At 34.1% G+C, this 12,473-nt stretch overlaps 1 protein-coding gene across 2 annotated transcripts; it reads right to left on the minus strand.

The window, feature by feature from the left end:
- Positions 1 to 7,474: 7,474 nt before the first annotated feature.
- Ganab_3 (neutral alpha-glucosidase AB) lies at positions 7,475 to 11,720 on the minus strand. 2 transcript variants are annotated; one of them, XM_011184060.3, is made up of 9 exons: positions 11,546 to 11,720; positions 10,793 to 10,906; positions 10,587 to 10,728; positions 10,427 to 10,524; positions 9,882 to 10,367; positions 9,711 to 9,817; positions 9,187 to 9,654; positions 8,217 to 9,127; positions 7,475 to 8,152 (listed from the first exon to the last, which is right to left on the minus strand). In XM_011184060.3, the coding sequence occupies exons 2-9, from the start codon at positions 10,891 to 10,893 to the stop codon at positions 7,724 to 7,726; spliced, it is 2,742 nt and encodes a 913-aa protein (XP_011182362.2). In that variant the 5' UTR covers positions 10,894 to 10,906; positions 11,546 to 11,720; the 3' UTR covers positions 7,475 to 7,723. The 2 variants fall into 2 exon arrangements, with proteins under 2 accessions (XP_011182362.2, XP_011182363.2); XM_011184061.3 differs by having other exon boundaries at positions 10,793 to 10,903; positions 11,546 to 11,717.
- Between the last annotated feature and the right edge of the window lie 753 nt (positions 11,721 to 12,473).

The raw sequence follows: 12,473 nt of genomic DNA on the forward strand, positions 1-12,473 counted from the left end.
TTGTGTGGCATGCAACATTTTTCGCTTTTCATGCGTTTTTTTTTTTTGAATGTATGTTCTTTACTATTTTTTTTTTGTTTTGTTTCCCTTTTTTGCATTTTGTTAATGTTGCTTTTTTCAGCATTGCAACTTTAGCTAGAAGCAAAAGTTCAAAATGCCATGCAACAGCAACCGGCAACAGCATATTCTACTAATTAATTGTACTTTGTGTGCGACTTTGTTGTCAAGCATATGTTGTTACACCCGAGTACAACTCTGTTGCACGCGAAGTATTATAATTTGCATAAATATTTGAACGAACAAACGATATAAATCATTTATTTTCAGTTCAGAAAACATTTCATAAAAGCTTTCAACTTCTCCGTTCTTTAGGACCCAGAGTCTACCAAATTTTTTAAAATTGCCAAAACTTTATTTTTATATGGGTTAGGTTAGGGTTACGAAGGCTGTTTGCTTTAAAAGGGAAACCCACATAGACTATCAAGAGCAGTCCTTTGTGATGCCATATCAAATTCAACGCCCTCACTTGTTTTATGAATCGACAAAGCGCTTAGAACCTACCACAAATTTGCAGAGGTTTTTAACTTCTGTATCCGCTAACTCGCCGGGTGCCCAAAAAAGTGAAATCCCAGGATTTTTTGTCTAGATCTCGCAAAGGCGGAGCATTGCAAAAGTAAATGCTGGGAGGATTCTGCCTTATCTTCTTCTAAGCAGCTTCTGCTGCTAGCATCCGGTAAAATTTTTAATTTTTAATTTGACCGCGTGAATCCCGATTCAGATGGGACAATGGCCAGTAAGAACTCCTATAACTTGGGAAAAATTGAGTTTGCTTAGGGCAAAAAGTTCCCTTGAAGCAAGTTGCAAGAGGACAGCCTTTCACTGTAAGGTAGACCGATGTGCCTAGCCTAGCAAGCTCATCAGTTTGCAGTTTCCTGCTTTTATATGGCACAATTTGGAAAAAAATATTATTTTAATCAAAAGGTCAATAACAAAACGATAAAAATATTATTATACATACATATATACTATTATATAATAAATTAAACAATATAAGAAATTCATTGGTTTTAGTAATTTTCCTATCCCATAATCTTTAAAGCAGTAGTCTGCTTTAAAAGCCGAAAATAAGCGTTTTTTAGCAATTTTTTTAAAGGGAATTAGATGATTGCGGTAAACGGAATTTTAAGACGATATTGTACTATATTTAAGGCTTAAAAAACTATATTTATTATTAAAAAATATTGAAATTTTTTCAAAGTTGTAAGTATTTTTCTGGAGCGCCTGGAGTCTGCACTTGTAAATCGGTGCCGGAGGAGGTCGTGCGATGCATTTGAAACAGTCGAACCAAATTTATTTTTAATTTTTATAAGTTTCTTTTCTTTATGAACTAAAACAATACCGACGAAGTTATAAAATTCCAAATTTTTTTGAAGTTTGAAAAAAAAGTTCACTTTTTTAAGAAAAAAAATTTATTTTAAGTTGCAAAACAAGTAGTTTAAATAATAATTTTGTCCAACTTTTTTAGTTCAAATAGAAGATAATACTGAAGCTAGATCACTTTGGTTTTTTTCGATCGGACATATATTATTTTTGCTATCACCGGCACTATTTTCTAACACTTGTGAAAATGAAAACTCGAGAAAACACGCTTTAAAGGTCTGCCTGATCATTCGCACTTGCTCGACGCTCGGCCCTTAAAACTTTTCTAGCTTCGAAAATATGTCGAATTGGCCTCTGGAATTTTGAAGACATATTCTTGGATAGCTTTGGAAGAAAGTTAAAACAAAACAAAAAAATCGATTTTTTTAAGCCTGTAAAGCAGACTACTGCCTTAAATAATAAAATGAATAAATTTATAAACAAATTATACAGAAACATAAGAATTTGATAATAAATTATTAACATGTAAAGGGTGAAAGCTCTCAAACTGCCTCATTGGTTACAACATTTTGAAAAGATCGCTAACTAGAAGTATGGATAGTTTGAATGCCACTGTATGCTCACAGCAAACACGTCAAAGTCAAGCGAGAAGCAGCAACGAGCGCTGCTACGAAATCTGAGCTGGCAGCAGAATAATTTCTTATAAATTTATTAATTTTTAGGTACTCACCAAATCTTCAGAATCTCCGGAGTATCCTTAACTATACTTGGCTTCAAAGATGACACTTTAAGATTTGAGAGTTTCAATTAAAAAATATATATAAAAACTTTTACACACTACTTTCTGGTGGACGTTCGCAGCAATCATTCATTTACATTTAAGAAATTAGCAATACAAAACGCTGCCCCGATATATATTTCACTTATTTTCTTATTAGAACACACTAAACTTTCAGATTTTCAGCAGAAGTCATTGCTTTTTTCACTTTGTAACACAAAAATCAGTATTTTCATTAAAAATCATCACACACGGCACCGAAATGTATTCGGAACTGTTTCCGAATAAGAAATGGCGCCGGAACCATGCATAGCGCAGTGTTGCATTTTTCATGGGCAAGTTTTAATTGAAGTATTCACAATAGTGTCATTAAATTATAAAAAATATATTTTTGTCATTTTATATAATTTTCATTTTATGATAAACGACAAATTCTTATAAACTTTTTAATAAGTAAACTTATTTTTTTTTTTGTATAATTCTGTTATTTTTTATTATTATATTCTGTTCAATAATTATCGATTATCGAATGGCATAATGAGCGTTACCCAGACTTTAGTAAGAGAATGGCTGAATTGCGAGATTTATCAGTTCATATGATCGCCGAAATAGATATTCGTAGTGGACGTCATTAAGAGCCTGTGGTAGATTAAAAAATTTAAAAAATGCATGAGTGAATTCAAACGATCGAGTTTGACATATTGGGATCATAATCGATAAATTCAAACAAGCAAATGACAAAAACCTTAAATTGTCTAAATTGGCTTCGAATTGATGTAAGGGGTTGAAAACAAGGTCTTTTACAAATGTTTTTGAATATATAGAGTCATATAGTATGTATTTTAGAGCTCTTGGTATTCGACTAATCAACTAACCGAATAGGGCATTATTAGAATAATAATATTCGGTTTGAACTATTCAGAAAGTCGTCAGTCATCGACAATTAGATTAAGCGCTCATTTTCGACTATTCGGCTAACCGTTCGTTATCGACTATTCGAAAAGTGCAAGTTCATTAATTTTCTTATTATAGTATTCTGTGAAATTTTTATTTACAAATTGCGAAAATTCAGCCGCTGTATCTCATCTCCCATGACGTTTCCCAAAAAAAAAAGCTCTTGCCGTGGACAGCATAACTCATTATCGGTTCTTCAAAATCAATAAACCAAAAATATTTCGATAGTAGATGGATAAAACTCGTCAATGAAAGAGGAAATAAAAGAAAATATTGAAATTTGTATTTTTGAAAGACTTTTAACAAAAAACACACTCACGCCTAAACCCTTGATTCCCTTTGCAGACCTCAAAAAAATTTTACGTGGAGGAAAAATTAGGCAATAATGTTGTAGTAATCGACCATGTATATTTTGAAGAAATAAGAAATCATATCACAAAAATTCTTAATTTTCAAAAATTTAATTTTCCCTAAATCCATACGAACTTTTCAGCCTACTTGCAAACTGACAATCCAATATTACCTTTTCATTATCACGGCTATAAATTGCAACAACAATTTACTGTACAAATGAGGATAAAAAGTAAGTTCTTCTTTTTTTAATCGGTGAGTATTTAATTCGTTGTTATTCGAGTTAACATATTAAACATTATAGTATGTATATTTAGAATTTGTAATTTTTTAGCGTTAAGTATAACAATTTATTTATATTTTTATTTTATTATAAAGTAGAGTTCGATTTTATAATTTTGTATCGATAAAACCACTCCACCGTGAATACCACACTGAACACTTTTCCTAAAAGCAAATGTAACCCTGTGTATAGCCAAAGTTCCGGCGCCATTTTTACTTCCGAAACAGTTCCGAATAAATTTCGCTGACGCGTGTGATGGAATTTGTGAAAATTGTGATAAATTTTAAATATTATTGCAATAAATGCAGATTTTTGTGCGAAATCTTCAAGTAAAGTCGACGCTGCAATGTAATTAAGTAAGATAAACGTCGGTGCAATGTTTTTCATGCGAATTTTCGGTAAATGATTAAAGTGCAATGCATTTGAGTACTGAGGCAGCGTAGAAGAATGTGTGAGCAAGTGTGTGTTTAGCAAAGGCAGAAGAATGAATAATGCGTATTAAAGCAGCAAGAGCATATTGTAAAAGAGTTGCATCACTATTTCCAAGTAAGGTGAGTTTTTAATGAAATTATTAGTAAAATGCCTATCATATTGTACGAATTCAATTAGGATAACTTCAGTATAAGTTGATTTCATTTTACTCATTCAATGCTCATATGTATAATATATTTAACAGATTTAATGATCGTGAGATCAAAGAACACTTCAAAAACCACGACAGTCGAGTCCTCGTAACCAGAATGGACCGGGAATGTTAACTGCCCAGAAATTTTCAACTCGGCAACATACCTCAAAATAATGTTTACAGCCGCTACAACCACAACAACTAACACAAATTAAGGAAATTAAGTCATTCAAAATTGTTGTTGAATCAATTCTGAAGTTCGGTTCCAACCGCGCTCAACCACACCTTCCTTATTCCATGTTGTTGCTGCTTTTCCACCGCATTTTTTCCCACTTTGCATCTCCTTACAAATGCGCAGACTTATGAATTTGTTGCCATTTCATGGTCATACAGGCAAGTGTGTGGCAGCAAGCAGGCTTTTAAAAAAATGAATTGCACAGTCGAGTGCACTCAGCGCAAGAACATATAACCACTTGCATTTGTATTTAAATTTGCCTGTGTATAGTTAGTATTCATAGGCAGGTGGTTTTTGGAGTTGATGGCGGTGGGCGGTAAAGTGGACGCGACGTAAAGACGTAAACTGCTGATGTGCTGCTCCACATTGCTACTGCGCTGTTTGTTGTTGTTGCATAATACTGACTGCCATCGCAATGTTGTCTGTTACAATTGTCCGCACAACAAGCTCATAAAAAAATTAGCATATTTACACACACACACACATACACACAGCTAATAGTGTATATTGTGTGGCTGCATATATTCATATGAGCATTTATCCCCATATCCTGGTTCACTTAATTCGCACAACAAACCTGCTGCTTCACATACTCAGGCAAATACAAATGTGTGTCCCACTTCCTTGATATTTATGTGATTGTGTGTATATGCATATCCGTTTTAACTGTCATTTGTTGTTGTTGTTTTTATTTTTGTTGGAGAACTGTGTTTTTTATTAACCAAGAAGCAAAAAAGATTTTGTTGAACTCAAAATACAAACTGAATGCCACAAAATAGTCGCAACTGTGTTGCTTTGCAAGGTTCGTTAACCTCTTTAAAAAAGGGCAATACATTTCTATGCAAGGCAATAATGGAAAAAATAATTCTTTAAGATAAATAATACAAAAAAAATATTTGAATTTTTTTTACAGTTTCGGAAGTAGGAATTTACTGCATTATTAATTATTTAAGAAAGCAATAATAGAATCGCAGGAACTGCTGCTGAAGGCTTTATCTTTTTCAAAATATATATATTATATATAAATATTTTTTTAATTAGCTCAAGATAGTTCTATAGAAATATGAAAAGAGAAAATACTATTGTTGTTGTAACGGCAGAACACATATTTTTGAGGAATGCTACCGAGTTGCGGATACTTGGCCAGATAAAAACCAGATCCGCTCCTATCACAAGGACTCGACTGTTGTGGGAATGGCCAAGGAAGAAAGCATAAAAAATATTTATTTTAAAATTTAAGAAGAAGTGAACGTTTTTCATTAATGAAAGCTTCCAAACAATAGACTCAATCAAAAAATTAATGTAACATAAAAAAAGTTGCAGGGTATCAAATTTTTCTTGCATAGCTTCCCTTAGGCGTTTTGAAATAAAACAGAAGCTTCAGAATGAAAGAGCGTGTCGACTTAGTACAATAGCGGCCACAAAGAGTTTTTTTTTTCAGTTTACATTACAGAGTTGACTCAAAAGAAAATATATTTATAATAGAAAGTGGGGTTAAGTCGTGGAGAATATATATTTTTGTTAGAGAGAAATTGTCATGCTTTTACTCTACTTTGGATCATAGTACTTATAGATTATATTCTGCGGATATAACGATATATAAATGATTAAATATGTTATCTAGATGTTGAGGATCTTTTGTAGACTTCTTACGAAGTCTCCACATAGATTCTCCGCTGTTATCTACACTTCGTTTTTTCATGTGTTTGTTCTTAGGACTCTACATAGATTCTCCTTATACGTTTTTAATATAATAATAATAAAATTTACTATTAAATTTAAAATATTAATTCACTTACCATTCGATATTAGACTATTTCGTAAAACTCAAACCTTAAAGTAAATATTTTCACTCACTCATTTTTGACTTAAATTAAATTAAAATAACTGAAAAGAGAAATAAAATAAAATCATATATGAAATACGATATAATATGATTGTGAAAATCAAATGAAATAGATTTATTAACAATACGTTAAATGCATATTTAATGAAAAAATTATACAAATACATATATTTTATATTTGCTTAATTAAAAAAAAAATAAATAAATAAAAAATAAATAAATAAGTAAAAAAAAGAATACATGTAATAAAAATTCATTCTCAAAGAAGCAAGTATTCTATTAAGAAATATATTTATTAAGCGATATCCGAGTTGAGATATCTCATGCGAGATCAATACTGAGGCAAAAGAACCAAGTTATATATAACTAATACCCCTATTATCAATATACAACTTTCATAACTCGAAATTCTATAACTCAAAGTTCTCCATAACTCGAACTCTTAAATTGGCAATAGAAGTCAAATTCCATACAAATTACCTTCTTATATAACTCGAAGTCTCTCAAACTTGAAGAATTTTACGTGATTCGAGTTATGGAGTTCAACTGTATTTAGCATTCTAGAGCTTGTTTAAAAATCTAAACTAAAAAACTCTAAAAGATAACCTCCAATTTCTAATCACCCACCATATACATTTAAGGAGACATTACGACCTCTCTGTACAAACTCATAAATAAAACTGAAATACCACACAGCAGCGACAACAAGCAATCGTCGCCAATTTCTCCTTGTCGGATAAAACACTTGAGCGCATGTCCATTTTCCCCATAAAGCACAAAAACACAAACCGCAGAATAACTGCTGAAAATTGCATGACCTCCCTTAAGCACTTTACAATGGAGGGTGGCGCTTAACGCATTACAACGAAACAAACAAACGCATAAGCTACCAAGCACGCAAAGACACGAGCGACAATACATACACATGTGTGGCAACCAATTGTTGCGTCCACATAGTATAGGGTGTGAACGCACACTGGACTTGATAAAGGTTTATAGGATAATAAAACACAATTTTTGGCTAATTTAAACTTGCATGCAATTCTTGTTTTTATTCTTGTAATTTGGGAAATTCAACAATTTCACATACTAAAATACATTCACCAATTTTTGATATAATTTTTCGTTTAGTTTCGATAAAAAAAAAGTTATGCCTAATAGGTGCCATCGAAAGTGTACATTTCATAAAATAATGTCAATTGTCGAGTACAAACGGCGTGCCTAACGCACACTAATCGGTTATGCAATTCTTTTATACTGTCTTTGCAGTTTTAAAAATTAAGTCGAATATTATATATTTGCTGGACAGAAACGCCAGGCTTGCGTATAGCGATAGCCTCGCCGTGAGGTAGTACCTCTAGTTCTTTCGAAATACCATCGATAATAAGTGTGGCCGACTTGGGCGCACGTTCCAAGCCAGCTATGACAACACGCTCAATCCAAGCGGGTGTCTTATAGTTGAGTTTGCCAATCGGATTCACATCCAATTTGTTATTTTCAAAATTGAATTTTATATAATTGAACACGCCATTGCGATAATCGTACGATTTCTCATCGTCCACATAGAGTGTGCCCTCTGCTTTGCCGGCGCGGTTCAAACATATAACCAGTGTGTAGGGGTCATTTTTCATGAGCGTTGCGGCGCGGCGTATGCGTTCTTTTTTGGGTATAATCGTGCCGCCGCGTTGGAATACAGGAATCTAAAGAGAAAGATTATTTAGCTTACAAAATTTCATGTTATAAGCGCTTCATCTGTACACTCACCGTATCACTTTCGACGGGTATGCTTTCATAGCCGACGTTGGTGTACTTCTTTAGTGTGTCAATACTATACCATACATCACCATTCTTTTTGTCATCAATTGCTGGGAAATAAACATTCACCTTTTTAACACCCTGTTCCATAACGGGACGCACAAGCAAACGATCCTGCAAGAGGAACTCATTGTCGATGGCAAAGGCCTCTTTGTCTTTGGGATAATGTGTTAGCAGTGGACGCATGACAGGTTCGCCTGTCAACTCATGTTCATAGAACATTGTATACCACAGTGGCAAGTAGGAGTAACGCATACGCAGAGCTTCGCGCACAATCATACGTATCTTTTCGCCGTACACCCATGGCTCACGGCGTTTCGTGTCTATGTGCGAATGACCACGGAAGAATGGCAAGAATGCGCCAGCTTGATACCAACGTTCAAATAATTCAGCATCCGGGTTACCAAAGAAACCACCGACATCAGCACCGCAGAAAGAGAAACCACCCACAGCTTCAGATAAACACATTTTGATGGAATATTGCAAGTGACTCCATTCAGCCATATTGTCACCGGTCCAAATAAGGGCATAACGTTGTGTACCAGCAAAGTGGGAGCGTGTCAATATGAATGGACGTTGATTTGGATCACGACCGAGTAAGCCCTCGAATGTAGCCATCGTATACATGTGTCCATACAAATTATGTACATCGCGATGTTCCCAATTGCCATAATGTACCATATCTTTGGGCATTGTCACCTCGGGTCCATTAAATACGGATGGTTCGTTCATGTCATTCCAAATCATGACATCGTTCGTAATGGTCTTAAAATTCGTTGGCAAATATTGACTGGCATAATATGCACGCGCCTCCGGATTGAAGAAATCCACATAGCTAGCAGAACCGGGCCAGCACCAACCTGTATATGAAGCATATTACACACAATTTGTAAAGGATAAAGCGTTATGTGAAACAAACCTTCGTAGTCACCGCCCTCACGCGTCTTTACATAATAACCGCGTTCAGTGCAATCGTTGTGGAAGAAATAGTGGGTATCCCGCTTAATATGTGGATCAATAATGACGACCAAATGACGACCCACATCAGTCAAATTCTTAATCATGCCAAGTGGATTGGGGAATTTGAACTGATCCCACGTGAAATAGCGCTTGCCGTCAGTATATTCAATATCCAACCACATTGTATCCATGGGGATATCATATTCATCAAATTTGGTGGAGACATCAGCAACATCGAGCTCATTATTGTAATTCCAACGTGACTGGTGATAAGCGAGCGTCCACATTTGTGGCAAGGGTGCAGTGCCCGTTAGGGATGTGTATTGCTTGAACGTATCGAGTGGCGATGGGCCCAACAAAATGAATACATCAATAATACCGGATTCGGACATGAAGTGCGCGGCTGGTGGATCAGACTTGCGAGAACCTGCAAGAGAATACATTAAATAAAATTGTTCACACGTGTATGCATTCAATGCTTACCCGAAACAAAATTGACGATCGAGGATACAACATTCTTTTCAGCAGTGTATATATCAACCCAGGTTTCTGCGGCATTCTGCCAATAGACCGCGGCAGTGCGTTGTGTACTAATTAAATTATTTAAATATTTAACAGGCACATTTTACTTTGCAAACCACACAAGAAACTTACCCATGACCATAGAGCACTGGCACCGAACCGTACAAAGCCATCTTACTGTCGAGTATATACTCAAAGACATCGGTATTGTATAAACGATAGGGATCTGTACCAGAGGTGGATTTCAAAGCAAATGTGTCCGCATGTTCGGGTAAACCGAAGAGTATCTCTGCTTCTGGGAAGGTAAAATCAAGCGCAACTGCTTCCGGTCCGTATGGTTTCGAGTCGTGATGTGATTTAAAGTTCTCCTCCCATGCACCAGGATCGGTGATTTCATCTGCTTCCTTCACCTCATTAGCGGCAGCATCGTCCGCACCCTCTGCTGGTTGCTGTGGTTTCGGACGCAAATGCTCAAAAGTCATAAGACCTTTAGCATTTACCGAGACGGTAAGCACGTCATTTTGATAGAAATCAATACGGAATGGATCGGCGACGACCACAGCTTTATTGGGTCCCGAAGTAATAGTGAATTCAGTTTCACCTTCTTGCACCTTAATGCTGTGAGTAATGAAGCAAATTTAACAAATGCATTGTTGTCTACACTCGTAAAACATTACCTGCCAGGTTTCGGTGCCGATTTGAGTGCATCGGTTACACGGTAGCGCGGTTTCAAAGGATTTTTCTCATCCACCAACAAACGGAATGTGTTGCCTTGCTGTTATAGAATTATAAAACATTACAAATTAAAACAAAAAAGGATAGAAAGTGATGATCTACCTCCAATGCTTCTATTTTCAGCGTAAAGACATGCTTGTTAATCTTATGTTGTAGTTCTGCAGTTATAGAATCGGAGTAGATGTTGAGCGTACCAGGCACCAAACCGAATTTGGGATTGTCTGGCTTCACATTGCGGCAACGTCTATAAATGGAACATATTATTAATAATATTGACAATGACAGTTGGCGCAATTAATTTTAATTACCTGCAAAAGCTGCTTTGTTCGCATGTCTTGAAATTAGTTTGGTCAACGCTGACCGCATATTGGAATATGCACAATATTAAAAGAAATATTGTCAAACGCATGTTGACGTAGCTACTGAAACGGTGCATGCAACGTAATTACATAAATCGTTTATTTTTTTTTTATGATATACAATTTGTTTTTGATTTTCTATATTTAGCAGGACGAATATTTATCGCATTGTGTGAATCTCAAAATATACATTTTGTAATTTCTTCAATTTTTTTAACAAATTATTTAGACAAAACGGGCAGAAAAATAGAAATATGTATATGGTTTGAGAATATGACGATTCAATCTGGATTATAAAAACGAGCTTCTCGCACTAAATTCACTATGGTCTCTGAGCAATTTGAAGAGTTAATTTTCTAAAGCATCTTTTTTATAGTTATGGAAAATTATTTTACATTTACATAAAGATCTCAAGTAACTTGTTTATCAATGCACATTACTTACAACAAAAATATGTAGATAAGAGTGTATGTAAAGGCACTTAAAGACACGTCAGTTTCTGCTAAAATATTTTCTTCTTTATTATCTGAATGTACAATTATATACACTTAATAATGTGCACACTTGAAAACTGTATGTGCAATTGAAGTACAATTTTATTCCACATTCGTGTGGACTTGAAAATATTTAATAGAAAGTTCATACAAAATGCAACAAATCATTGCGATTGATTACAACAACAAATTAATTGTATTTACTTACCGAATCAACACTTATTAAGCTGTAATGTGTCAACCGCGCAATCGCAACTCAATTTTTATTAAAACTTTAACAATTCTTTAAGTTACTAAATTTTACACAATTGCCGGCAACGGGATCTATAAATTTGCAGTTTGTTGCGCTGAAAAAAGACCTGCACACACACGCACATTCGCGAAATGTAAAAAGTGTTGTATTCAAAATATGAACAAGGGAATTTTAAGGGCACGTTTTTGAAGCTCCATGTTTTTATGTTAAAACTGTTTATTCTTTTTATATTATTAAAATTGAAATCGTAATTATTTTTCACAAAACTTATTGAAGAAATAACGCAATATTCATTTAATGTTTAGGAGTAATTTTTTTTTATATTAAAACTTATAAACTAATAGCATTTAAAAATATGGCAACATTGAAAACTGTATATTGCATACTTTCAGGCATTTATATGAGATGGGTTTATTTGGGTGTTTTCACATATTTATATACACTGATGGTGATTAAAAAAACTTGCTCTACCAGTGTTGATCATTTGGTTCTATTAATTTTAATTTTTATTAAGAAAATAAATTAAAATTGTTAAATAGCACCAAATGATTAAAACTGGGAAAACAAGCATGTTACAATATTCTGGCCACCAGTGTACTTATACACGCATACAAATATTTGTTTTTGTAAATGTGTATAGAAAATGTTTTTATAATTGAAATTTTTTTAATTGTGGATCTTAAGGAAAATAGTTTTAAATTCATGTTTTGTATGTATGTAAGTTGCACAATTCTGATTTAAACTGAGAAAATAATATATTTCTATGCAAACAAGCATAAAATAAAGAGGCTTACAAATGCAATTAAATAAAGACATCACTCACCGAATTTGCTGTTTTGATGAAACTAGTAATGCTGAATTTTGGTAGTTACAGTCTTATAAA

This window comes from Zeugodacus cucurbitae, chromosome 5 (assembly GCF_028554725.1).
Source record: "Zeugodacus cucurbitae isolate PBARC_wt_2022May chromosome 5, idZeuCucr1.2, whole genome shotgun sequence".
NCBI classification, from domain to species: Eukaryota; Metazoa; Arthropoda; class Insecta; order Diptera; family Tephritidae; genus Zeugodacus; species Zeugodacus cucurbitae.

What these genes read in the sequence shown, in the direction of transcription:
- Ganab_3 (XM_011184060.3), bottom strand. Translation starts at nt 10,893, where the DNA reads ATGCGTTTGACAATATTTCTTTTAATATTGTGCATATTCCAATATGCG. An exon ending in TGAAAATAGAAGCATTGGAG is followed by an intron (nt 10,525 to 10,586) that starts GTAGATCATCAC and finishes ATTCTATAACAG; the next exon opens with CAAGGCAACACATTCCGTTT. An exon ending in TACCCGTCGAAAGTGATACG is followed by an intron (nt 8,153 to 8,216) that starts GTGAGTGTACAG and finishes CTTTCTCTTTAG; the next exon opens with ATTCCTGTATTCCAACGCGG.